Below are 23,694 nucleotides of genomic sequence, written 5' to 3'. Positions count from 1 at the left end.
ATTCCACTTAAATGAGGTACTTCGAGCAGTCAGAATCACAAAGATGGAAAGTATAATGGTGGCTGCCAGGGGCTTGGGAGGAGAGGATGGAGAGTTACTGTTTCACAGAGTTTCCATTTTACAAGATAAAAAGAGTTACGGGGATGGATAGTGGTGGTGGCTGCACAATAGTGTGAATGTTTTTAATATCTCTGAATTGTACACTTAAAATGGTGAAGATGGTAAGTTTTATGTTATGTGTCTCTAACCACCACAACAACAACAAAATTCAATGACACAGTCAAAACAAAAGAATAGTTACACATTTTAAATAATTGAATAAATATCCATTCCACAAGCAGGTGATGCAAACATTTGTCCACACGAAGACGCGTATATAAATGACCGTAGCAGCTCTGTTTGTAATAGACAAATACTGGACACAACCCAAAGGCCCATCCACAGCTGAACGGATATATAATTTGTGGTATATCCACAAAATGGGATACTATTCAGCAATAAAATGAATGCCAAGTTGTTGATTTTCTTTAAGTAAAATTTCCTTCACCATTATGCATTAGCATTATACAAGAGGGGGATTATAACAATCTAAAATCTCACAAGGACCATTTTCCAGGGCCACTGATGACCTCTGGGGAAGGACTGAGTTTAAACAAAGTCCCTGATTGGGACGGGAGCTCAAAGTCCACTGCCTCTGTCCTACCGGTCAAACCCACTGATGTCACCATCCCGGCCGTTGGGGGCCTCAGAGAAGAGGTCTGGGGACAAACCCTGAGTCAGGCGGGGATGAACTATTTCAGGAAGACGTCTCCTGCACTGTGCTGCTGGAGCCCGCGAGTGGCCCCTGTGCCGCTGCCCAGCAGAAAAGTCCTGTGACAACCCTCCCACCCCCACACCCCTACCCTTCCCACCCCTACCACCTGGTTAAGACACATTCTTCTCGGTTTTTGGCTTGTATCTGGGGCAGAGGCAGGTTACCGTTTATAAAGCCCTGGGGGTGTGCCAGTGACACCCAACCAGAACTTCCAGCTTGCATAAACCGAGCAGAACCTGAGGACCGAATCAGGCCAGGGTGGGCCGGCGTGAGTCAGCTCTGCTAGGCATTTGGCCCCCGCAAACTGTGATCAGAGACATAGCCCCCTCCCCCTTCTCTCCCTTCTGAGATGGTCAGCACACACCATCCTCTTCAACTGGGCAGAGCGCCCCGAACTCAGGACACACTGGCGCCACCTGTTCCTTCGCCTCCCATAAAATCTGCTGAAGAGCTTGTGGGGGCTTGGGACCTGTGCCCTCTGGAGGGATTTCACAGATCCACTCCACCCGGCGAGGAGGAAACTGCCAAGTAGGAGACAGGGAGCAAAGTCCTACCGCGGGGCAAAAAGAGACGCGCGTCTGCAGCGGCCGGGCAGCGCGGAAAGGCCGGCCACCAGGGAAGCGCCGCTCCCAGCCGGGCTGCCATGGACGCCCTGGTCCGGCTCCTGCAGCTGCTGGTGCTGCTCCTGACCCTGCCCCTGCACATCATGGCTCTGCTGGGCTTCTGGGAGCCCCTGTGCAAGAGCTATTTCCCCTACCTGATGGCCGTGCTGGCGGCCAAGACCAACCGCAAGATGGAGGGCAAGAAGCGGGAGCTCTTCAGCCAGATAAAGGGGCTTGCGGGGGCCTCGGGCAAGGTGGCCCTGCTGGAGCTGGGCTGCGGCACTGGTGCCAACTTCCAGTTCTACCCATCTGGCTGCAGGATCACCTGCCTGGACCCGAACCCCAACTTTGAGAAGTTCCTGACAAAAAGTATGGCCGAGAATAGACATCTCGAGTATGAACGGTTTGTGGTGGCTTTCGGAGAGGACATGAAGCAGCTGGCCGATGGCTCCATGGACGTGGTGGTCTGCACCTTGGTGCTCTGCTCAGTGCAGAGCCCGAGGAAGGTCCTGCAGGAGGTCCAGAGAGTGCTGAGGCCGGTGAGCAGAGTGGGAAGGGTGTGGGTGCGGGGCAGCAAACGTAGCATCGGCCACCGCCGTGTCCGGGGCACCCAGGACGGGGAATCTCGTGAACTAGTGCATCTGACACCCGTCCACCCCCATCTGCTGGTGAACACGGCTGGATGTGGAAGCCCACAAGAGAGCCACCCAGTGAAGTCGGGGAAGAGGGGAGGACACCTAAGGATGGGATGTTTACATTGAGATCCGAGGGATTAAGCAGGGGCTGGAGGGAGTGGGGCAACTGACAGTGTTCTAGGTAGAGATATCAGGGGAAGTAGAATCCGTAAGATTGGGAACTGGGTGTGGAGAGAAAGGAGTTTAGGATGGTTTCCAGGTTTTTGGCATGAGCAGCTGATGGAGGGAGGGACGGTAGAGGGAAATGCCTTTTGCAAGACAGGAGAAACCTGTTTTGAACTCTTTAGGTCTGAGGTGCCATGAGGCAGAGAGAACCCAGAGGCAGTTGGAAGTCCAGATCTGGAAGTCAGAAAAAGAGGGAGCATGGAGATAGAGATTTGGAAGTCACCAGCTTTAGCTGGTAAATTCCAAGCACAGAGGTGTATGAGATCACCTAGGGAAGGCACAGCGAGGAGCAAAGAGCTGGAGGAACCCCAGTTTAATCAGAAGCCCAGTGCAAGTGTTCCCCGAAATGCTGGCTGAGATGTCCAGGACACGTGTGTCTGGCTCGCGGGAGGGGGCTCTGGGCAAGCATCTCTGTACCCAGTGAGACCTCTGCTCCTGGTTCTCCGCCTGCCCGTCTGTCTGCCCTCGGTTACGCTGTCCTTCTGGCCGCCCTTTGAGAATGTCTCACCAGTCGTCCCCACTCAGTCACGGGAGGCTCGTCACACTCGCTCTGGGCGGGCAGCCGGAGCCGGGGCGCAGGAGGCGTCACGGAGCAGGACGGGTTTGCTCCCCGAACTTGAAGACCAGCACCTCCCTCTTCACCGAGAGGTTTCGGGCAGGCGTGGCCGGCGGGACGGAGGTGAGGTTAGAGGCAGGCGGTGGGTGGAGCAGGTGAGTGACACGCTCTTCTCTCCCAGGGAGGATTGTTCTTTTTCTGGGAGCACGTAGCTGAGCCGCGTGGGAGCTGGGCCTTCCTGTGGCAGCAAGTTGCAGAGCCCACCTGGAAACACATCGGGGATGGCTGCCGCCTCACCAGAGAGACCTGGAAGGATCTGGAAAGTGCCCAGTTCTCCGAACTCCAAATGGAACGACAGCCCCCTCCCTTCAAGTGGTTGCCTGTTGGGCCGCACATCATGGGGAAGGCCGTGAAGTAAGCCTTCCCCAAATCCTGCCTGCGGTCGGAATGATCCCACCCATCTGCTGAGTCTGCCTTCTCCTGAGAGGATCTGGGCAGAGAGAAGCCATCCCCCCCACCCCTCCCCCACCCCTCCCCCACCCCACCTCTGCCTGGGGACTCTCCAACCCTTCCCTCTTCAGTGGAAAAGCGCTATTGCTCCCCTGACCGCGGGGAGGGAGCAGTGACACCCTGCCGTACCCCTAGCTGCAAATTCCTGGACTGGGTCTCCCAGTTTTTGCCCAACCACCCCAGGACAGCTGCCCTTTCCTCTTTCTGAGACCACACTCAAGTGCCCCAGGACCTGGTCACACAAGTCATGATACGTGTGTCTGTGCCAGGCCCCCAGCACTCCCTCCCATCACCACCTTTGACCTGAGCTGTGTGCGTGCAGAGAAAATCTGCCCTCTCCTGCAGACCCTGGGCAGGAGGCGGCCAGACTCAGTAAAGGAGCCAGGTTTTGTCCTCAAGTATTTTTTAATAAATAGACAAAATCTGCTAGATTGGATCAGCCAACTAAGGTCAGAGGAGAGGGGAAGCTAGGGAGGGAAGAGCCCCTGAGTCAGCGACATAACCTCCTCCCCACCCTCTGGGCTTAAGGCACTTTTGGGGAGACAGGTCCTTGGGGTTCCATTAGACAGGGTGAATGGGAGAGGGAAGGATTAGGGTCCCCTTCCCCACTTTTGCATCAGAACATCGCTGCCCTCCTCACCCTCCCCCATGACCCATCCCTGATTTCCCCTCTCACCTAACAGCATCCTAAGGGGATGTTTGGGGGGTGGTCCTCATGGGGGTAGAGGTCTGTGCCCTGAGGAAGCAGATCCTGCCAAATTCTGATGGGACACCAGCGACCGGGTCCCCCCTCTTCACCCCCAGGAGCCGTCTCTGGGGAAGGGGTGGCGGGGGCCCCAGGGCCAGCTGGGACAAAGGAGGCTAGGCAGTGCTTGGCACAGGGTGGCCATCGGGGCCCAGCTCGGGCTGCCCATCCCCAGCCAGGATGGGGTGAGCGTCGGGGCCCTCCCGCCGGGGGCTGCCCCAGTTGTTCCTCAGGATCGTGCCCGTCTTCTCCTCCTTGAACTGCTGCCGGTCTTCCCGCGGGATCTTCACCGCGTGGTACTGGGGCACTGCGGCTTCGGGGTACCGCGCTCGCTTGAAGAATCCCATCTAGAAGGACACCAGGCCAGACGTGAGGAGCCTGCGGGGCTGAGGTCCCTGGGGCAGGTGCTCAGCACAGCCAGCTGCCTGCCTCCAAGGTCCCTGAGACAGAAAGGACCAACGGCAGCAGGAAGGAGACAGGCTGGGCGGCAGCCAGCACAGCAAGCAGCCCCAATGAGGGCCACCATCCATGCTGGGTCCCCAGGTACTCATTCACAGCAAGAGAAAGACCAGGAGAGGGCCTGAGGTGCAGGACCAAGGACATCTCCCTTGGCACCTGAAAGAGGGGCTTGAAGGTAGAACATCAGGACCGCTGACCCCAAAGGTTCCCACGCCCTCCCAAGCTTTTAAGAGGCCCAATAGCATCCCCAGGAACACAAACGAGTTCGGAGGGAAAACATGGCTTCCGAGACCCGTGGAAGCTCCGGAATAATTCCTCTTCAAGCCTGTGTGCTCGTGCGCTGGGAGCACCCCCCTCGGGCTGGGCCCTCCCCTCTGTGAATAAAATGGCCTGGCCCCTCCCTGAGTCATGAACATGCTGGCCCTTCCACACCAAGATGGAAACGTGCCCCGTGCACACTCACGCTCAGGACTGCTCACACTCAGGACGGCCCAAGACTCCTACATGCTCAGACTGCACGGCACCTCCTTGCACGACGGCCTGCACACTCATGCCCCCAGAGGACAAGCACGGCACCTCCCTGTACTCCCACATGCTCACAGCCCAGGAGCCCACCCAACCCTGGTGCGTGCCCCCGGCTGTGTATACGCCCCCTCATGACCTCACCCTGGTAAGTCCCTCCCACCCCAGCTCCTAGAACTCACGCGGCCCCCGGGCAACCTCATTTCTTCAACCCGCACATCCCTGGTCCCGTGACTACTGGGAGTATCTCACACTCACACACACACATCCCCACACACGCACACACACATTTACACACACACATGCTCACACACAATTACCCCACAGTCCCTGGACCCCCGGCTTCCATGGCCGAGGGCTGCACAGCCAGACGGGCCCGGTGATAGTCGGTGGGAAAAGATGAGCTCTGGCTGCTCCGATGGAAGAAGCCACACTGGGATGTAAGGGAGAAGGGGAGCAGAAGAGGAGGAGGATGGGAAGACTGGAGAAAGATGGGGGCCCCCATTTCTGCTTGGTCCCCCTTCCATGCGAGCAGGGAGCAGAGAGCCAGTTTCTCCCAGGCATCAATCTCCCCTAAAAAGAGCTGGCAAGGTTCCCAACAGTCTGGACGCCCAGAGGCCTGGTCCACTGATGACTCGCATTTGCCAGAGCGTGTGCTTGGTCTATGGTCCCAGGGAGGAGGGGAGGGGCAGTTCCTCATAAAGCCCCAAGGGCGTGCATGGTTCCGCAAATGTAGCATATGGTTCAGGGGATGACCGCAGGTGACGGGTGTGACTGTACGGACATGTGCTCGTATGTGCTCTCAGTGGAGCCCCAGATGCAAACGTGGTTCTGGCTACACTCTGTGTACAAGCATGGTTCCCCGTGGAGCCTGGAATGTGCAGGTTCCGAGTTCAGTCCTGGAGACAGTTCCCTGGAGGCAGTTCTCCACACTGGTTGGCTTCCTTGGCCACAGCTTCCTTCCTAGCCTTACTTGCCATGCTCTAGTTAAATCAGCCCACATTTCCCTGCCTCCATGGCTTTGCCTCCCATGGTCCTTTTGAAAGGCGCAGACCCACCCATTCACCTCCCCACATCCAGACCCTGCTACCCCATCTGCTAAGGCCCAGCTCCAGGCCCCCGGCTCTCAAGCTCTCCCCCCTTGAATTCCCCCTGCACTCTCCTGACTTAGTACCTCTGCCTTGTGCTTGACCACAGGCTCCCCTCCCCCACGAGACTATAAAACCTCTGACAAGATCTGCGCCTGCCTTATCTCCGAACCGTCCAGGGCCCGACAGGGTCCCTGGTACGTGCAGGGTAAGGGCTCAGTGCAGATCTGCTGAAGAAATGGGAGTGTGGGTGAGAGAACCACACCTGGAGAGGCCACCTGCCTGACAAGGAGCCCAGCCCCCGCCGGCCTCCCCCTCCCCAAGCCTCACCTTCCACATGAGCAACACCAGTAGCGCCAACACCAGCAGCCCGGCCAGGACAGCCAGGAGGATGACCCACCAGGGGACTCCTTCTGCCACCACCGCCACGGGGTCCAAGTATACCATCACTGGGATCTGGGGAGGGAGGGGTTCACAGAACGAGGGCGGGAGCGTCAGGAGAGAAGAGAAGCCCCGGCCCCTCCTCCCCAGCCCTGCAGCTCACCACCGTGGAGGCGTCTCTGAGCAGCAGGTTCTTGATGGAGGACTTCACGGTGATGTTGGCTCGAACAATCACCTCCAGGGACTTCACAGCTGAGTACTCCTAAGGGAGCAGGGAAGGAGACCCTCCTCCTAAATGCCTAAGGCCCCCCTCCCCCAGCTTCTGAAGCTGTAAATGGAAGAGGGTGTTTCCTCCTGTCTTGGGCTGTGTGTGCTGCATTTGGACACAGAGGAGGTGGGAGGAGAAGTGAGTCCCCGAGGGGCTGTTGGGGAAGAGGACGCCCAGCCCGGTGCCCCGGCCGTGCTCTCACCTCCAGGAAGGTGCTGTTCCAGAGGCGGCCCCAGACGTGCAGCACAGCCGCGCGGTCAAAACTGTAGAGAGGGCAGCTGAACACCATGCAGTTGGCCGTGCCCTGGGCGCAGTCCTGGGGACAAGGACAGGAGAGGCTCTGAGCTGCGTGGCCCCACCCCACGGAGCTGCTCAGGGCCCAGCACCCTCACGGTCGTGCTCACACAGACACTGAGTCTGCCCAGAGCCTTCCCTCCATCCCTCCCTGAGCCCCCCTTTCCCTTGGCTCCTCATTCAATATCTATCCCATTTTCCTTACTTGGCTTCAAACCCCCTTCCTCCAGGAAGTCTTCCCAAACTAACCCTTGGTCCAAAACAGCAGCCTACCCCAAATCTGGGCTATTCGGTGTTGAGATGCATGGGGAGCAGGGAGGACAGCAACAGGCAGAGCAGCTTCTCCAGGTGCCGCTTCTGCTACCTAATGACGGTCCCATTTACTGAGCATCTACTATCTGCGAGGTACTTGCCCCATTTAAATGTGCTACTGTCCTGCAATGTGCATATTACCATCATCTCCATCTTTCAAACTAGGAAATTCAAGTTCAAAGAAGCCAGGTGACCTCCCTCAGGTCACACAGCTAACAAAGCTGCTAAGAGGTGGAGCAGATATTTGAACCCAGGTCCAGAGTGGGCAAAGCCGCATTCCTCTGCTAAGCCCAAACTCACTGAAGGAGGATGAGGCTGCCCCAGAGCCGCTGGGGGGCAGCGGACTTAGGCCCTGCTCCTTCCAGGCCTGACTTAAATCCATTTGGCCCAATCCCACCTAATGGCCTGTTTGCCTAAGATTAATGTTCTATTTATCACACTTCGTATACAGAAGACTGGCTTTGACAGTGTTTGAACTCTTTGCGTCATCCTTTATTTTGCCACTTTGGAGCAATTCAAGAATCCTTGGTCAATTTGTCTAAATGCCATTTTTAGTAAAAGAATCCATTTCAAAGTTCTTATCAGAAAGGGAGGGCTTTCCGAGGAAACCAGTCACATGGGGAAGGCCAGGACTAGCCACATATCAGGGAAACAGCGATGACACAAGCTCTTACTATTCCTGAGGCGCCTTCGTTTGCTTCAGGTCATGCTCTCAGGGGAGCAGGGACGCTGAGGAAGCCCCGAGAGGGATGGGGTGTGACAGTGGAACTCCCTCCCAGACAGCTGACACCAGAGCTGGCCCCGCCGCTTACCTCCCCCTGCAAAGGCCTCTTTGACTCTTCTTGCCTCTATTGCCCTTCCTTCCGCACCTGGGATTCACCCCCTTGCCACCAGACCAAGTACCCTGCTGACCTGTGTCCCCTGCTCACTCTCCCTGCCAGCACCGCCCTGCAAGGGACAGCACAGAGCATGCGCTAATCTGCTCAGTAAGTCGGCCTGTGGAACAAAGCTAGGTGACACAAGTAGGAGAAGGGGGGCAACACTGCTCAAAAAGGAGAGACAATAAATCACGTGAATATACCATCAGTTTAATTACTAGAACTGTCAAAAACCTAAAGCGTCCTTGACATTGTGAAAATCAAGCAGGTTTCCTTATGCAAATTGACTTTTTGTCGAAAAAGAATTCAAAAGAACAACAAACAGATCTCAGAGGTGGCTAAGACCATCCCACCTCTATAAACCGTGATCTTTCATCCACAAGATGAAAAGGCTATAGGTAAGCGCCTGCCCTGGAGTAAGCACCTGGCGAGCGTGGAGGGGTGGGACTTTGGCGTCCGCAGCTGCCTCACAGGCGTGTTGTGCACTGTCCTGTCAACTTGCCCAGCTGTCAGACCATCGCACCTCCCCACGCGCCACCCACCGTCCTGACGCACCATTCCCTCCCCACCACCCGCATCCTCTATCATACCACGCGCCCCCTCCCCCATTCTGGCTGCACCAAGTTTGCCCTGCCCGCACCAGGGTGACATTTTTCTTCTTCTCAGCAGAGGACACTGGCCACCAGGACGTGCTGGGCTCCGGCTGCTCACGAGGCTCCGGCTGCTCCGGCTGCCCCAGCTCCCGCCGCCTCCTGTCCCTGCTGTCCACATCCTGAGGTGGGGAGGGGGCCCAGTGAGGGTCCCTCCAAACGCAGCAGTCCTGAGATGGCATCTCCTACCCACCACCTTCCTCCGGGCCCCCCACCTATCCACACACCCCCAGCCCACAGCGTCCTTTCCCAAGTCCTCCTCCCACCCTGCTTCAGCAGCCCTGCCCACCCGGCCTAAGACTCACCAGGTAGAGGGCGTTGGGCCTGGGGGAACAGAGCCCCTTCTGCCCGGGCCCCTGCCCGCCCTCCAGCTCGACCCGCATGGGGTACAGCAGCCACTTCCCGTTGGCAATCTCGTGGGGCCACATGATGTTGAGGAAGGCAGAGCCCAGGGTGTTGAGTGACTGGCCTTGGTTGGAGACCTGTGGGCACAAGCAAGCGTGAGGGCCACTAAATCCCTGGGGATGGAGAGCACGCGGGCTGCGGGGAGGCCTCGGAGAGCAGAGTCTCCACAAAGACCCAGGATCCTAGATCCAGGCGCCAGTCTCTGCCCGCCCCAAGGCCAGGAAAACCTAGAGATGCCACTAGAGGTGTGGGAAGGCCCCAGCCGCGCCAGGGCAGAGTCCGGGAGAGAGACAGCAGCCCTGCCCCCGAGTCCCCGGCCCCCAGCTGAGGCCCTAGGCAGAGCAGCTGCCCTGGGCCCTCATGGGCCCCCCAGACCAGCAGGTGAGACGGCCGGCCAGGGCCGAGCAGGAAATGGCCATCTGAGGCCCCAGCACAAACACCTGCCCACAGCCAAGGCCCAGGGGCTGAGCGAGGCCTCGAACTCGCTAGACCACCATGCGGCCACATGGGAGAAGAGCCACAGCTCCTGGGGCAGACCCCAGCCCCTCCTCTGTGCCAAGAAGGAGGGGCCTCACCAGGACACTCACCGTGACCTCGTACTTGACCTTGCTGCCCACATCCCGCTCAGACCGCATGGCACTCTCACCCCGCACCACGCCGGAGAAGAAGAGCTGCTGGGGAATGGCCACCCTGGCGAGGAGGGGTCAAAACGGGGGCTCAGGAGGCCTGGGGCCTGATGGAGGGTGAGGTAGAGCCCAGGCCTGGGTTTGGCAGTAGTAGTGCCCACCCCTCTGGCGGCGGTGCCCCCCTGAGCAGGGCTTACCCTGTGATGGACAGCGGCAGCTCGATGAAGACACGAGCTCGGGCAGAGACCGGACGCAGCTCCTGCTCGCTGATCCTGGCATGTGGCAGGGCGGGCGTGGGCAGCGGGCACAGACGCCACCCCAAGGGGTCAGGTGAGCACAGTGAAGCCCCTTCTAGGTGGACTTCCAGCCAACTTCCCCCACCATCACCCACCCTGGCCCCACCAGCCTTACGTGGCTAACAGCAGCTCCACCTCTAGCTCTGTGGTCTCAATGGTGATCCCTGAGGTGCTAAGGATGAGGTAGAAGGTGACCTGGAGCAAGGACGGAGCAGGATGAGAGTCCAGAAGGGCGAGGGGCTTGAGGAATGATCGGGGGATAGAGAGCCCCCTGGATAGGGACAAGGGTAGATGTGCCAACCTGGGCGCCTCTCTTCATGGGGTTCCCAAGCTCACACTCGACGTGGGAGGCGTTGTCATTGGACAGGCACAGTGGCTTCTCCTGGAGTGGGGAGAGAAGGAGAGGTCAGCTTGGGTTGCTGGAGCCCCTGAACACCCCACGCCTACCCTGCCCAGGTCCTCACCGCAGGGTCCAGGGCCCGGACTCCTGAGTAGTGCAGAGAGGCAGGGAGGGTGACCAGGAGCTGGGCCTCGTGAGCGTCATCCCCGTCGGCCTGGGGCTGGGCTGGGTCCGAGGGCAGATTGCTGACCTTCAGCTCCAGGCCGATGACTGGCTGCCCACTCAGTGCAAACAGGGCTGTCGTCCCATCTGCGTCCCTGGAGGGTCAGATCCCACTCACTCTAAGATCTGAACACCTCCCCCGGCCTCCCCCCTCTCCTGCCTCCTTCCCCCAGGGCACGCCCCCTCTCCTCCCGCCTGGGTCCCCCAAATCTCAGGCTTAGGAGAATCAAGACTTGGAGTCAGGGGACCTCCATTCTGGTCCCAGCTCCACCACTACCCGACCTTGGGCAAGTAACCTAACCTCTCTAGGCCTCCATTTTCCATTTATAAAGTGGGATTTACAAGAATTCCTATCTCACAGGGTCGTGAAGACTATAAAGAGAGATATATGACATGTGAACTGTATGTTTGTATATATATATATATATGTATATATGTATATATATAGTGAAGGCCTGTCATTCCTTGCCAGGGGAGCCCCTGTGGGTCCACCACTGCCCTCATCTGCAAACTTGTGAATTATCAGCAGGTCCCCCCAGCCTTCCGCTTTCTCCCTGCAGACTGGCGCTCCTGAGGGGACTTCCTTCCGATCCTGGAGCTCTTGCCTTCCCACCCCGCCTGCTCCCTTGCTCCGCCTCACATGGGCAGAGGCTGAAACTCGGTGTCACTGATGCGGGTGCAGAAACGGGCGTGGACCAGCCGCAGGTTGCTCTGACAGATCTTATCTTCCCCACAGCCTTGCTTCAGGAAGTGGATCTGAGGAGAGATTCGAGGAGGGTCATTGCTAGGGGGTGAATGTGCCTTGCCTAGGTGGGGTAGAGGATCACAGGGGTAAACAGCTTGTGTTCAATTCGAAGACCTGCGGCTTCCCAGCTGTGTGATATCGAGCTGGTCACTCAACCACTCTGAGCTGGGGCCTCATCAGCAAAATGATGGGAGTATTACGATGTCGCAGTAGAGGCTAGCAGGCTAGTCCAGAGCAAGGCCATATTTCCTCGGCCTTTCTCCCGTGTAACCGAGCCCCAGACTTAGAACGCGAAGCGAAGAGAGCCACTGCCAGACCGGCCGTGAAACCCATGCAAGGAGCTCCACGCTCCCCTCCAGCAGGCTGGGATAGAGGTGGCCTTGGAGACCACATCTGAAGACGGCAGAGCCCCACACCCCTGCGCCCCTGAGTGCCTGCCTGCCCCTCCGACTAGCAACTCATGGTCACTTGGGCCAGGTTTCATCTGGGGTCCCCCCTGTTACAGCATCTAGAAACAGGAGGAAATACCGGGGTAACCGGTGAAAGGGTCTCGCGCGCTGTGAGTGCGTGTCACTGGCGAGGGGCCACGGCTCCTCTTCCTGGGCTAAGCTGGAACCCAGGCTCACCTCCGTCCGCTGGGTGCTGGGCTGGTGGGCATTGAGGATGGGGGCCGCTGGGGGCAGCCCCTGGCCAGGAGCCTGTCGCCGGAGCCGAGGGGTCGGGAGACTATAGGACAGGGTCACCACAATGGCCCGAAGCTTGTCTTTGACATTCTCCTGGGAAGGGAAAACACAGACATGGATACAAGAACAACCCCCAGCCCCAGCCCTGCCCAAAGCCCCAGCCAGACCTGAGACAGATCCTGAAATTCGGAAAGAGGCTCAGGGAGGTGCAGGAGAGAGGTGAAGAACTGGGCAAGGAGGAGGGAGAGTGACTGGGGTAGAGAAGGGAGGAGAGCAGGGCTTTGAGAACCAGACGTGAAGACAGAACCTGCTGTCACCATCTCCAGGGAGGACAGAGCTTAACAGGAGACGCAAGAAGGCAGCGGTTGGGGGGTGGGGGTGGTCAGCCCAAAAGGGAGCCTTCCCCAAAGTCGAGATCTTAGAATGAGGTGTGCGTGTGTTAGGGAGGAAGCTGAGAGGAAAGCAGTGAGGAAGCTGAGAGGAAAGCAGGGAGGAAGCTGAGAGGAAAGCAGGAAGAAAGAGGATGTGATGACAGTGACCCTCAGGGGCCAAGGGGGCAGCGTGCACCTGAAGCTGGAGCGTGGTGTCACCACAGACTCGGTCACGCTGGCGTTTCAGCCACACGGTGCCTGAGGCCTGGTGCTTAGGGTCATCCGGGCCACGGCTCAGGAATGTCACACGGGGGACCTGGCCCCGGAGCCTCCGGTCTGTGTCCCCATCTAACGTGTAATCCAGGGCTGTGGCAGGTGGGAGAGGAGGAGCCAGTGAGCTGGGGAACGGCTCCAGTCGGCCCTTCCTCCACCTCGGGGGACGCACCGGGAAACCCACTGGGGTGGGGGTGGAGGGGCCTCACTCACCCACAACAGGGCTGTAGCTGCTGGGCGATGCGACGTAGCTGAAACAGACCCTTAGGTCCATGCTGCGGGGACAAAGGCGAGGCTGACAGGCCAAGGTCCCACCCCGACCCTGCACACTCCTGCCCCAGCCCCAGCCCCAGCCCCAAGCTGGGCAGAGAAAGGGAGATAGAGGTGCAGGACTGGACCCTGAAGGCTCCCCTCCGCCCTCCCCTGGGATCCCACCTCACCAGACTGAGTGGCCGCCGGCACAGTTGGGCTGTTCTAGGTCGATGGTTCTCGGAAGGATAGAGACCTCATGGGAGACGTGGAGGACGGGCCTGGCCCTGGGGAATGGGGAGTGGAGGGCACAGGAGGCACGAGAACTTGAGGCTGGGAAAGCGGGGAGGCGGTGGACTCTCCAGCAGCAGAGCTGGCCCGGGGCGGGGAGGATGGGGGGGGGGTGCTCCGGGCCTCGGGGAGAAAGAGGGCAGAGCAGAGGGAGGGCTCACCTGAAGAGCACGGCCGTGTCGGCCAGGGAGCCCACCAGCAGGTCCGGGTAATGGTTCCCATCCACGTCCAGGCCGCCCGACAGGGAGTAGCCAAAGCTCTTTATGCCCACGGCCTCGCCCTCCAGCACCTGCGGGGCCAGACCGTCGGCCTCCCACCCACCACCCCCGGGCCTCTGCCTCCCCTGCTGCTGCTGCCCCGCCGCCTGTCCCACCCATGCCCGTTCCTGGTCCCAGCCACAGCCCTCACCTGGGAAGCTGTGATGACAAGCCCCAGGCTGCTCCCGTGGTAGATGAAGACTTTCCCATCCCCATCGAAGGGAGCCCCCACGGCGATGTCTGCGGGAGCAGGAGAAAGGCAATCAGACCTGGGGGGGGCAGGGGGCAGAGAGGCACAAGGTCCAGGCCCCAGCTTTCCCTCAGTCACTCAGCTCCATGTCCTGTCTTCCCTATCTTGCTGAGCGGCTACTAAGTCCTGGGCGCCTTACACGCATCACGTTCAGTCCTCTCAGCTACTCTCTGCAGGTAACGCTAGCTCAGAAAGGGCACCTGCCCAAGGTCACAAAGCTGCCCAGGTGTGAGCCTAGGCTGCTCCCCTCCCTGGGCCCTCAGAGGACCTTCCTCTTGACCTCAGAGGTACTTCCCCACCCCTGCCCTGCCCCCTCCCTCCCCTGAGCCTCTCCCGGTCCCAGTCACACCTGGGAAGCCGTCTTGGTTGAGGTCCCCCAAGACAGCCAGGCTGATCCCAAACATGGAGTCAGGGGAGCCGCAGAGCCGGAGAGGGGAGACCCCAGCCCAGTGACCCCCCTGGTTCATATACACATACACGGCACCCCCCAACTCTTCTTGGCGCTCAAAGAAGTAGGGGGCACCCACTATCAGGTCTGTCCAGCTACGGAGAGAGGAAGACAGTCAGTGTGGAGTCCTCCCAAGCCTGGGGAGTCAGGAGGAAAGGCCAGAGGCCCCTCACCCTTCCCGGACCCAGCCTCCCCCAGGCTCCACTTCCCTCGGCCCTCTCTCACCCATCATTGTTGAGATCAGCCACAGCCAGTGAGTAGCCAAAGCCGGAGGTCAGGCGCTCCCCAGACAGTGTAACTTCGGGCACCAGGCGGCTGGCACTGTCTTTGCGCAGAATGACCACAGCACCCTTGTGGTTGGCACGAGGGGCCCCTGCCACAAAGCTCAGCTCCTCTGCTCGCATCAGCGCCTTCCCCGAGTCAATGGAGAAACCTGAGTGGGGGCGACCCACTAGTAAGCGCCCCCCCACCCTGCCCCTCTCCGAGCAGGTCGGAGCCAATAGGTGGAAGGCGCCTGCCAAGGTATCCCCACCACGGCTGCACCACTCCTCCTCCCCTCTGGAGGCCTGGCAGCCCTCCCCACCCAGATACTGGGGGCTGGCACAAGGGTTGCGGTGAGGTCGGCCTCAAGGACTGGGGAGGAGGGAGAAAGGCCACTGAGAAGGCCAAGGAGCTGGGCGGGGGGCTGTGGCACTGGTAGGAGCTAGGGCAGGTCGCCTCCCATACGATTCCCAGGGAACTGCTCTCCCCTCTGCACACCCAGGAGGTCCCCATTCCATCCAATGCACCTTCCTTGCCCCCAATTCCCACCATCCACGCAGGGAGAGAAAGTCTTCACATGGATGGGAGGGGGGAGACATGGGGGAGTAGGGGAGAACTTGATTCACCCAAACATCTCCCGGGCCTCATTTCCTCCTCTTCTGCAGAGGGATGCAGATGAGACAATGAGAGGGACTTACCAACACAGCTGGACCTGTCTCCACACGTGCCCACCATCCCTCCCTCAGAGGAAGGCCCCCAGAGGTCTAGCTTCCTTCCTTCCCGGGACAGTCCCACCCACCTGGACCTTCCTCCAGAGACCCCGGTCACAGCCCCCTAGGCTGTCACCCCTGGGGCCTCTTCTCCGTCCTGGTTACTGGGCTCAGCTCTTCTCTTTAAGTTGGGCCCAGTGGGTATTTCCCTGAAAGTGTGCTGTTGGGGGGCAGGGCAGGAGAGGAGGGGAGGCGAGGCCAAGCCCCCAGGGCCCAGGAGGACGTGGAGGGGCGCTTACAAACCTAAGTAGCTATTCAGGGCCAAGTCTCCGGCTGGTCCTGGGAGCCGGTCAGCAGGGTCCAAAGTTTTATACACCAGCTGGTCAGGGTCTGAGCTATCAATGTTGGTCACAAAGAGCAACCCTGCGGGGGATGGGGTGGGGGTGGGGGGAGACACCAGGGAGGGACATCCGGGGAAGAGGCCACAGAGTGGAGAGACCGAGGCAGACGGAAAGGCGAGGAGGAGGTAGAAGAGGAAGAAGTGGAGAAAGAACATGAGAGAGACAAAGAGACCAGAGAGATAAGAATCAGAGACAGAGAGACAGAGACAGAGACAGAAGGATGGGAGCGTGGAGAGGGAGGATGAGAGAGAGAGGAACAGAGGGTTAGAGCAGCTCTGGGCCGGGGAGGGGTCCCTACCGAAGTAGCTGTTGGCAGGGACCGGGATGAGGCGGGGGTCCTGCTCCTTCTCACCCCCCGCCTCGTAGGGCCCGTCGTCCAGATGTGCCAGGTCCGCTGAGCCCTGTGCACAGAGCTCCACCCTGGCCGTGCCTGCAAGGACAGATCTGTTAGTGCCCGGGGCAGGAAGTGAGGTGCACCCCCAGGCCGGATGTTAGACAGGCCCCCAGGGAAGCCCCTCCTCTCCTTTCCAGCCCTGTCTCCACCCCCTCCCCGGCCCAAGCTGCCTGGGGTCCCCCAGACTTGGCATCACACTCACCGAGTGTCAGCCTGGCCAGCGGCAGCGTGCAGAGATGGGAATGGGAGTGATGAAGGGTGGGCTGGTGTGTTGGAGCATGCGCGCCCCGGCTGGGCAGGTGCCCAGCGGTGGATGTGGGGACTCGTGCCAGCCTGTTGCAGAACACTCAGCCATGCGAAGGAGAGGAGATAGCCCCATTCGTGAATGTGTGTACACTGGCATGATGGTGGTGGGAGGCGTGGCAGTGAACTTGTGGGCATGCTTGGCCACGTGCTGCCCCCAGTCCCCTCTCTGAGGTACTGGGACATTTTGGTTCCCTTCTCCCCTCCCCTAGGTGTGACTCACCCTTCCAGTTATAAGTTCCTGGGGCTCCAAAGAGGAGGTAGTGGCTGTCTGGAGAGAAGGCAGCGGCTGTGCCCTGCTGGCAGAACCCAAACTGTTCGTGGCCCTGCGGGCGCCCCTCACAGAACTTCCACTCCCCACCATCCAGCTCGTCATGGATGGCCAGGTCTTGGCTTAGCACAAAGCAGCGACCAATCACATCCCTTGTCTCCAGGATCTGGTCCACTCGCTGCCGCGACTCGTATCGGTGTGCACAGGTCTGTGCGAGGAAAGGAGCCGTCATTCTACTGCATGGGCTGGGGACCTACTTGACCCACATGCATACATGTACATGTTTGGCAGACACTGGTTTGTGTGCACACGTGCATCTGCGTAGGTGCACACACATCCACACACTCCTCTGCCAGCATCACTTGGGTACCACTACCCAGCCAGTGTTAGGCAGGTATATACAGAACCCCCATCCTACCCTCTCTGCACCCGCTTCCCGGCCCTGGAGGGAGAAGCCCTTGCTCCACGTTCTGCCCAGGCGCCCACAGCACAGCGAAGCCAGCACACAGAACTCGTGCCTCCTTGATCCCGCCATACGTTGGACAATCCCCAACGTGCCCAGCTTGGTCCTGCCTCTACCCCTTCCCAAGTGCCACCACCTCATCTGCAAAGAGCTCTCTTCCCTCTCCACTCTCCAAGCATTGCTTATTCTTGAATTCCTGGCTCAAACCACCCCCACCTGCAGGAGTCTTTTCTCTCCTCTCCTCCCTCGGACTTTCATAGACTGGGGACTGTACCACTCACTTAACGTTAACCACATCCTGCCCCGTAGTGACTTGTATTACTGTGTTTGTGCGTGTTAGCGATGACACAGAGAAAGAGAGAAACAGACACAGAAAAAGAGAGAATGAGAATCTCTGCAGCTAGGCAGCAGGGTAGCTGAGGCACGGGCCAGGCTTTTCCCTGTGTTCACCTGTCCTCTCTCAGTAACTAGCACGACACCTGAGTTTGACAAATGAGTGGCTGAATGAACAGTTAGATGTTTTTAAATTTCTAAGGACAGGGACTGTGTCTTATGCTTTTTTATATCTCCCTGAGGTCCTGGGAACCAGACCATCACACCATATGGCCAACCTGAGTTCTGTAAGCACATCTGTATATATACACACTACACACACACAGATACCCACTCACACACACACAGATATACACTCACACACACACACCACCCTTGCATACAGTCAGAAGATGTACTCACCGCAATTATATTACTATTACACAGTCAAACTATTTTTCCCTCTTTTTAAAAATTAATTTTTGTGACTTTTTTCAATAAAAATGGTAAATATTAAAAGTGAAAAAAAATGTGGTACTCACAACAACCTTGCCCCCAGGCCCCTGGCTCCGAACACTGACTCCCAACCACTGGTTCTCCTTACTCTCCTTCTGCACATCCGCTAGAGGCAGGACACGGGGAATTAGGGGAGGGGAGTGGAGGGGCCTCCCCTCCCCCCGTCATGTGCTTCCCCCCACCCGACCCCCACAAGGCCCTCACCTCCCCGGTCGATGTCCACCCTGGAGCAGTCAGTCTCTTCCAGGCTCAGGGGGCAGGCGAAGAGTCCTCCGGTGCGATTCGCCTGCTGCCCAGGCAGAGCCAGAGCCTGGGGAGCGCCCACCAGCAGCCTGTGCAACGGGGCAGGAGTTAGTGGCCGGAGCCCTTCACCTCCCCAGAGCTGCCCAGGCCCAGCTCCTTGGTACCAGGCAGTGTTGGAGGACTCAGGAAAAGGGCCAAACGTCAGTTTTCCCATGTCCTGGTAAGGGCAAATTAGTACACTTGGCCATGCAACCATCACATTCCGTACGCACATACTATCTGGATGAGAGACCATATACATAGTTCACACACACGCACACACACACACACACCCACACACACACACCCCAACTCAAGCAGCCTGGCCAGCACTGCTAGTTTGAAAGAACTGCCTGTTCCCAACACCTGTTTCTGACCAGGTCTTCCCTACCCACTCCCTGGCCCCATCCCCAAGCTCTGCCCTCCTCCTCAGCCATGGGTCAGTTGAAACCTTCCCAGAAATGCCAAGAATGCTGGAAGCAAAAGTAACAGGAGCCCAGACTGGCACCATAAGGTGGCCTAGGAACGAGCTTTGGAAGCCAAGCAAAAGACTAGAAATGGCTCTGCCTCCCCCACCCCGTCATCGGGGGCCCATCAAGGACCCACCCACCACCAGCAATCCTGCCGGCCCAGGATTCTGTCGGTCATTCCGGCTGGCATGGAGGTAGGGGCAAGTGCCTCCATTCCTGCCCATTCTACCCCCACATCCTGAATCCCCTTCCCCATCCTCCCTTCTCCTCCCCATGTCCATGATTTTCCCCACTTCTCCCACCCACCCTGCCCCCACCCAGTCTTCTCTCCTACCTCCCCCTCGGACGCTTTCCCAGATACAACTTTCTTGGCAGGACAACTTTCCATGATCACAGCCAAGGCTTCTTCCCCAGGGAAGGACTGTGCTGGGAATGGAGGCTGCCTGGGTCCCCTAGGGCTGAACCCCTGGACCAGGAGTGAAGGAGAGAGTGAGGCAAGGTGACAGGCACCTAGCTGGCTACAAGGATCCTCTCTTCATAGAGGAAGAGACTCAAAGCGGCAGCAGAGCAAACCCCAAGGCCTCTCTCCTACACTCTTTCCCTCCGTCTCCCTCGCTGAGGGCCAAGGCCTGAAGCTGTGCAGGGCAATATTGCAGACAGGCATTCGCAGGGCACCATGCCAGTTCTGATGGGGCACAGAGCCATTCTCCCTTCCCACAACTCCTTTCTCTTCGCAGCTGTCATCCCATGTCAGAGCCAGTGTCAAGAGAGAGGAGGGGGTGGGAAGTGCAAGGGAAGAGAGCAGACACTGGGCACTGATTAACAACAATTTATTGAGAATCTATCACCTGCCGAGCCCTGTGTCAGGCACTGATGAGACAAGGAAGTAATATTTAGTCAGCACGTACTACGGTCAGACCCAGCCCTAGGCTAGATGCCAGGGATATGAGGAACTAACGTATTAGACTCTCTACTGACCAGAAATTGACACGACATTGTAAACTGACTATACTTCGATTAAAAAAATAAACAGACTCTCTACTGGGTGCTGGGCACCAGGCCAGGCAGGTTACCTTCACCAGCTCATTTAACCTTCACAACAATCCTATGTAAGGATTCTTCTCCTGTCTTTCAGATGAGGAAACTTGCCCAGAGACATTAGTAGTATGCTAGAATTCAAACTTACATCTGCCTAACTCCAATACCCGTGCCTTTTCCGCCACACTCAATGACTGGCCACCTCCAGAAAAGGGAGATGGGGATGGGGAGAGGAGGGTACCCTGAGCAGAAAAAGAAACTGAGTGGCATGGCCAACCTTTGGACAAGTCTGCGGTGCCTCCCCTCCACACACAGGAATGGTGACCCCTTGGAGGACCGGGGCTGTCTTATTCATCTTTGCACTTGCCCCCTAGGAGGTGTCCGGATGTGTTCACTGAACCCGCACATTATGTAGGCTCATGGAAGCAACCAATGCCTCAGCTGGTCTGTGCATAACTAAGTACCAGGAGAAGCGAACAACCAGTGCTCAGTGCTCACATCTCCCCTGGAGATCACGACCTGGGGTCGGGCTGGGGGATCCACCTGGAGGAAAGAAGCTGAGTGCATAGCTATGCCCAGCCCCACGCAGTGGAGAACAGAACAGACCATGCCTCCTGGAACAAGAGTTCCCACATGCAGCCACTCCAGTCCCTCCACCTCTGCACCTGCCACACACTCCTTCCTGACTTCATCCCATGGTCCTCAGCCACCCCAGGCCTCTGGACAGAACAATAGCCACAGCTGCAGCCACTGCAGAGAGAAAGACAAAGACATGCTGGCAGCTGGGAGCAAGGGACTCCTTGGGAACCTGACTTAGTGGAGGCGAAGGAGTAGCCCACTACCTCGGCACCTCTCACCTCCCCACACACTCCAGCCTCCAATCCAATCCAGCCCTCTCTGACTCTCAGTCTGGGTGGCCCTCTGGGGAGGGTGCTCGGCCTGGGAGGTTGGCTCAGCCCAGGGGGTGCTCTAGCCAAGCCGTTGGATCAGGGCTCTCTGTGAGGCACTAAAGCTACTCTCCAGCTCCGTGGATCACTACACAAGAATAAAAGTACCAGCACTGTCATAGCGCCCACTACAGGCCTGTGCTATTCCCAGCATTTTCCATATATTAAGAACTCTTTCAATGCCCACAACAACTCTATATGGTCGTACTATTGTTCATCTCCATTTTACAGTTGATGGAAATAAATGAGGCTGAAACCACAGCGCAAAGAAGGTTAAACTTCAAAGTCTCATCTCGGGGCCAGATCGAAAGACATCAAAATAGGTGAGGTCTTTCAATCAGCAAATGCTGGGGCAGGTGAACTGCAACTCCAAAGCCCGGGGGACTTAGCAAGGTACCTACCTGGCCTCTCATGTGCCACCAGATAGCGGAGTGCCCCCTGCTGAAGCAAGAGCAGGGTGAGGGGGTCAGGCCCCTCTGGGAATGCCCCAGGCTTGGCTCTGGGAGACAGAATCAGGGGCCACCTTCAGAGATGAAGGGGAAATGACAAGAGACCAAGCTATTAAAAATAACCTAGAATTTGCCTGGAAATAGCTCAGAGAGTTCAGCATGTCCTAAAAAGGCCTCCAGTCCTGGAACTCTGGCAGATGCGGGGAGAGGGGGGAAGGGAGGGAGACAGAGATGAGGGAGGAAGCAGAGAGAAGGCTGAAGAAGAGATGAAGTCAGTAGCTTTCTATCACTCCCAAAGTTTGGGGGACCACTGACCCTGCTCCCTAATGACAAAGGTAATGGAAGAAGAAAGATCAGAGCTAGCCCCTCCTCCCTGAACAAGGCAAGAGAAATGAGCTCTGGTCCCTACCCTCTGCCCCCAGGGCAACAGCAGTGGGGAGAAGAGAGTCCCAGTGGGTAGCACTGATCCCAGTAGTGGACACTTAGTGTGGCTTAGGGTCTGGCCTAGGAGAGAAAAGCCCCCCGCCCCCGGCGGGAAGGGGTGGGAAGCTTTCTTCCCCTTCCTGCCTCTTTTTCAAATGGCACACCAGAGCAGCGGCCAACTGTACAAGAAGCATGACAGTCACAGGCCCCACACACAACTGTGTCCTTCTCCCTCGGGTCCCAAACTGATCAGAAACTAACCAGAATTGTCCTCTGCCCCTCACTCCTCCCCGCCTTCCCCCACTGCTGAGATTCCTGGAACTGGAAATTTCCTGAGGAGGAGAAGAGGGAACCGCCTGGCCAGCATCCTTCCTGGATCCCCCTCACTGCTGCTGCCGCTGCTGCTACAGCTTTGGGGGTCTCTGTTCTCTGCCACTCTCGATCACCAAACCACCTAGTGCAGATTGCCAGACCACCCCCGCCCCCAGGTCTTCCGAGCCTCTCCTCCCAGCCTTCCCCGTGGTCTTGAGCCACAGAAGCAGCAGGTCTTTCCTGGCCTCCCAGTGTGCTGCTGCTCTCATCCCACCCCATGGCACTACTCTGGCAAGAAGATATTTATGGAGTCTACCTTCCATCCCTCCCATGGCACCTTCAACCTCTGTCCTTTCCCTCTTCTGCCCTAAGCAGAGGCAAAATGCTCAATCTCCCTTCCTGGGGGAGTTCAGTCCCCTGAAGGAGGGGAGCCACAGGCCCTGGGACTGGAAGGAGGATGCAAGTGGGGTGAAAGGCAAAAGGAGGTGGCTCCTGGCCAAGACAAGAACCTTGCTCTCAAACCCATCCCCAAAGCAAGACTCTGGGTCTCAGACCCAAGACAGATGAGACAAAGCTCCAGGCGGGGGTGTGGGATATCTGTGGGCAGTCTGAGAGTCTTGGTGGGGTTCGAAGATTGAGAGATGGGGCAAGGGGTTGGGGGAGACTGTGGCTCGGGCACGGGTATTCTGGGCGGGTGCGGTGACTCACCAGCTCTGGGGTCGGGGCTGCAATTGCCGGTGCAGAGCCACAGAGAAGCCGAAGAGGCTCCCCGGCTCGCCCTCCTTGCGCAGGGCGCCCATCACGTCCAGATTGAAGGCTACAGCCCCCGGGGAGAGCAGTCCGGCGAGCAGGGAGCCGAGAAGGTAACAAATCCCAGGGGCCCCCCAAGGATCGCGGCCCGGAATCCCGGCCATGGGGCGAACCCCGCGCGCTCTCCCTGAGAACGCAAAGAAATACGCTCGCGCCCTGAGCCCCAGGTCTTCCAGGGCGAGTCTCTGGTCTCCGAGTCTCGCTGGTCCTTCAGGGGGGTCTCCCAATCTCTCGCCTCGTCACCCCTCTTCTGACGCTCCGCCGCCCCAGCACTGCCCAGGACGCATGCAGCAGCAGCAGCCCGGCGTCCACTCGGGCTCCCGCCTCCGCCCCCAGGGGTGCCGCCCTCGCCCCGCCCTCGCCCCGCCCTCGCCCCGCCCTTCGGTGCCGCGGCAGGTGGAGGCCGACGGGAGTCTTTGAGGGATGCTCAGGCGGGCAGCTCCGGGTGGGAACTGACCTTGCTCCCTCTCCCGCCCCCCAGCTCCACCTCAGCTCCGGCACCGCCCTCGCCAGCGGTCTCCCCTTCCTCCCACTCCTGCCCAAGCCTGCGAGTGGTGCAAGAGGCGATTAGGAATGGGGCGGGGTTTGGGGGGGGGGGAGCGTAGAAATTCGGATAGAAAGGGGCCAAAAAAGAGAAGGGGATGCTGGAGAAATGAGAAGTGGATGAGGCTAAAGGCCAGTCTGGGAAGAGAGATGCAGACAGAAAAGGGTGATGGAAGGGTAGTGGTCTCGGGCCTGAGTCCGGTGTGGTGCCTTAATGCTCCCTTCTCCCCATGGACACACAGAGCACCTCTTCTGCTGTTCGAGTCACACCCTCTCCCATCCCATTCCATCCACCCCTCAGAGCCCGGCAGTGGCAACGGCTGTGCTAACCGCGTCGATAGACTTCAGGGGAACAGAGGAAAAGACAGGCACGAAGAGAGTAAAACTGAGCAGG

At 58.5% G+C, this 23,694-nt stretch overlaps 2 protein-coding genes across 13 annotated transcripts; one reads left to right on the top strand and one right to left on the bottom strand.

The window, feature by feature from the left end:
- The first annotated feature begins 1,105 nt into the window (after nt 1-1,105).
- TMT1B (thiol methyltransferase 1B) lies at nt 1,106-3,363 on the top strand. Its single transcript, XM_064491138.1, has 2 exons — nt 1,106-1,955; nt 3,014-3,363. Exons 1-2 carry the CDS (start codon nt 1,458-1,460, stop codon nt 3,248-3,250), a joined length of 735 nt encoding a protein of 244 aa, XP_064347208.1. The 5' UTR covers nt 1,106-1,457; the 3' UTR covers nt 3,251-3,363.
- Nucleotides 3,364-3,645: 282 nt separating this feature from the next.
- On the bottom strand, nt 3,646-23,068 carry ITGA7 (integrin subunit alpha 7). 12 transcript variants are annotated; one of them, XM_064491131.1, is made up of 27 exons: nt 22,656-23,068; nt 18,231-18,358; nt 18,053-18,132; nt 16,688-16,943; nt 16,066-16,197; nt 15,670-15,789; nt 14,621-14,828; nt 14,297-14,490; nt 13,849-13,937; nt 13,602-13,729; nt 13,341-13,436; nt 13,114-13,175; nt 12,824-12,993; nt 12,200-12,349; nt 11,469-11,584; nt 10,731-10,923; nt 10,568-10,648; nt 10,382-10,461; nt 10,168-10,242; nt 9,932-10,034; nt 9,245-9,421; nt 8,930-9,061; nt 7,008-7,121; nt 6,701-6,799; nt 6,487-6,612; nt 5,389-5,501; nt 4,297-4,434 (listed from the first exon to the last, which is right to left on the bottom strand). In XM_064491131.1, exons 1-27 carry the CDS (start codon nt 22,859-22,861, stop codon nt 4,374-4,376), a joined length of 3,489 nt encoding a protein of 1,162 aa, XP_064347201.1. In that variant the 5' UTR covers nt 22,862-23,068; the 3' UTR covers nt 4,297-4,373. The 12 variants fall into 12 exon arrangements, with proteins under 12 accessions (XP_064347198.1, XP_064347199.1, XP_064347204.1 ...); XM_064491128.1 differs by lacking the exon at nt 5,389-5,501 and having other exon boundaries at nt 3,646-4,434; nt 14,297-14,337; nt 14,425-14,490; nt 15,670-16,197; XM_064491129.1 differs by lacking the exon at nt 5,389-5,501 and having other exon boundaries at nt 3,646-4,434.
- Between the last annotated feature and the right edge of the window lie 626 nt (nt 23,069-23,694).

The sequence above is a fragment of the Camelus dromedarius genome, chromosome 11, assembly GCF_036321535.1.
Source record: "Camelus dromedarius isolate mCamDro1 chromosome 11, mCamDro1.pat, whole genome shotgun sequence".
NCBI classification, from domain to species: domain Eukaryota; kingdom Metazoa; phylum Chordata; class Mammalia; order Artiodactyla; family Camelidae; genus Camelus; species Camelus dromedarius.
This window is presented reverse-complemented; position numbering and strand designations above follow the sequence as displayed.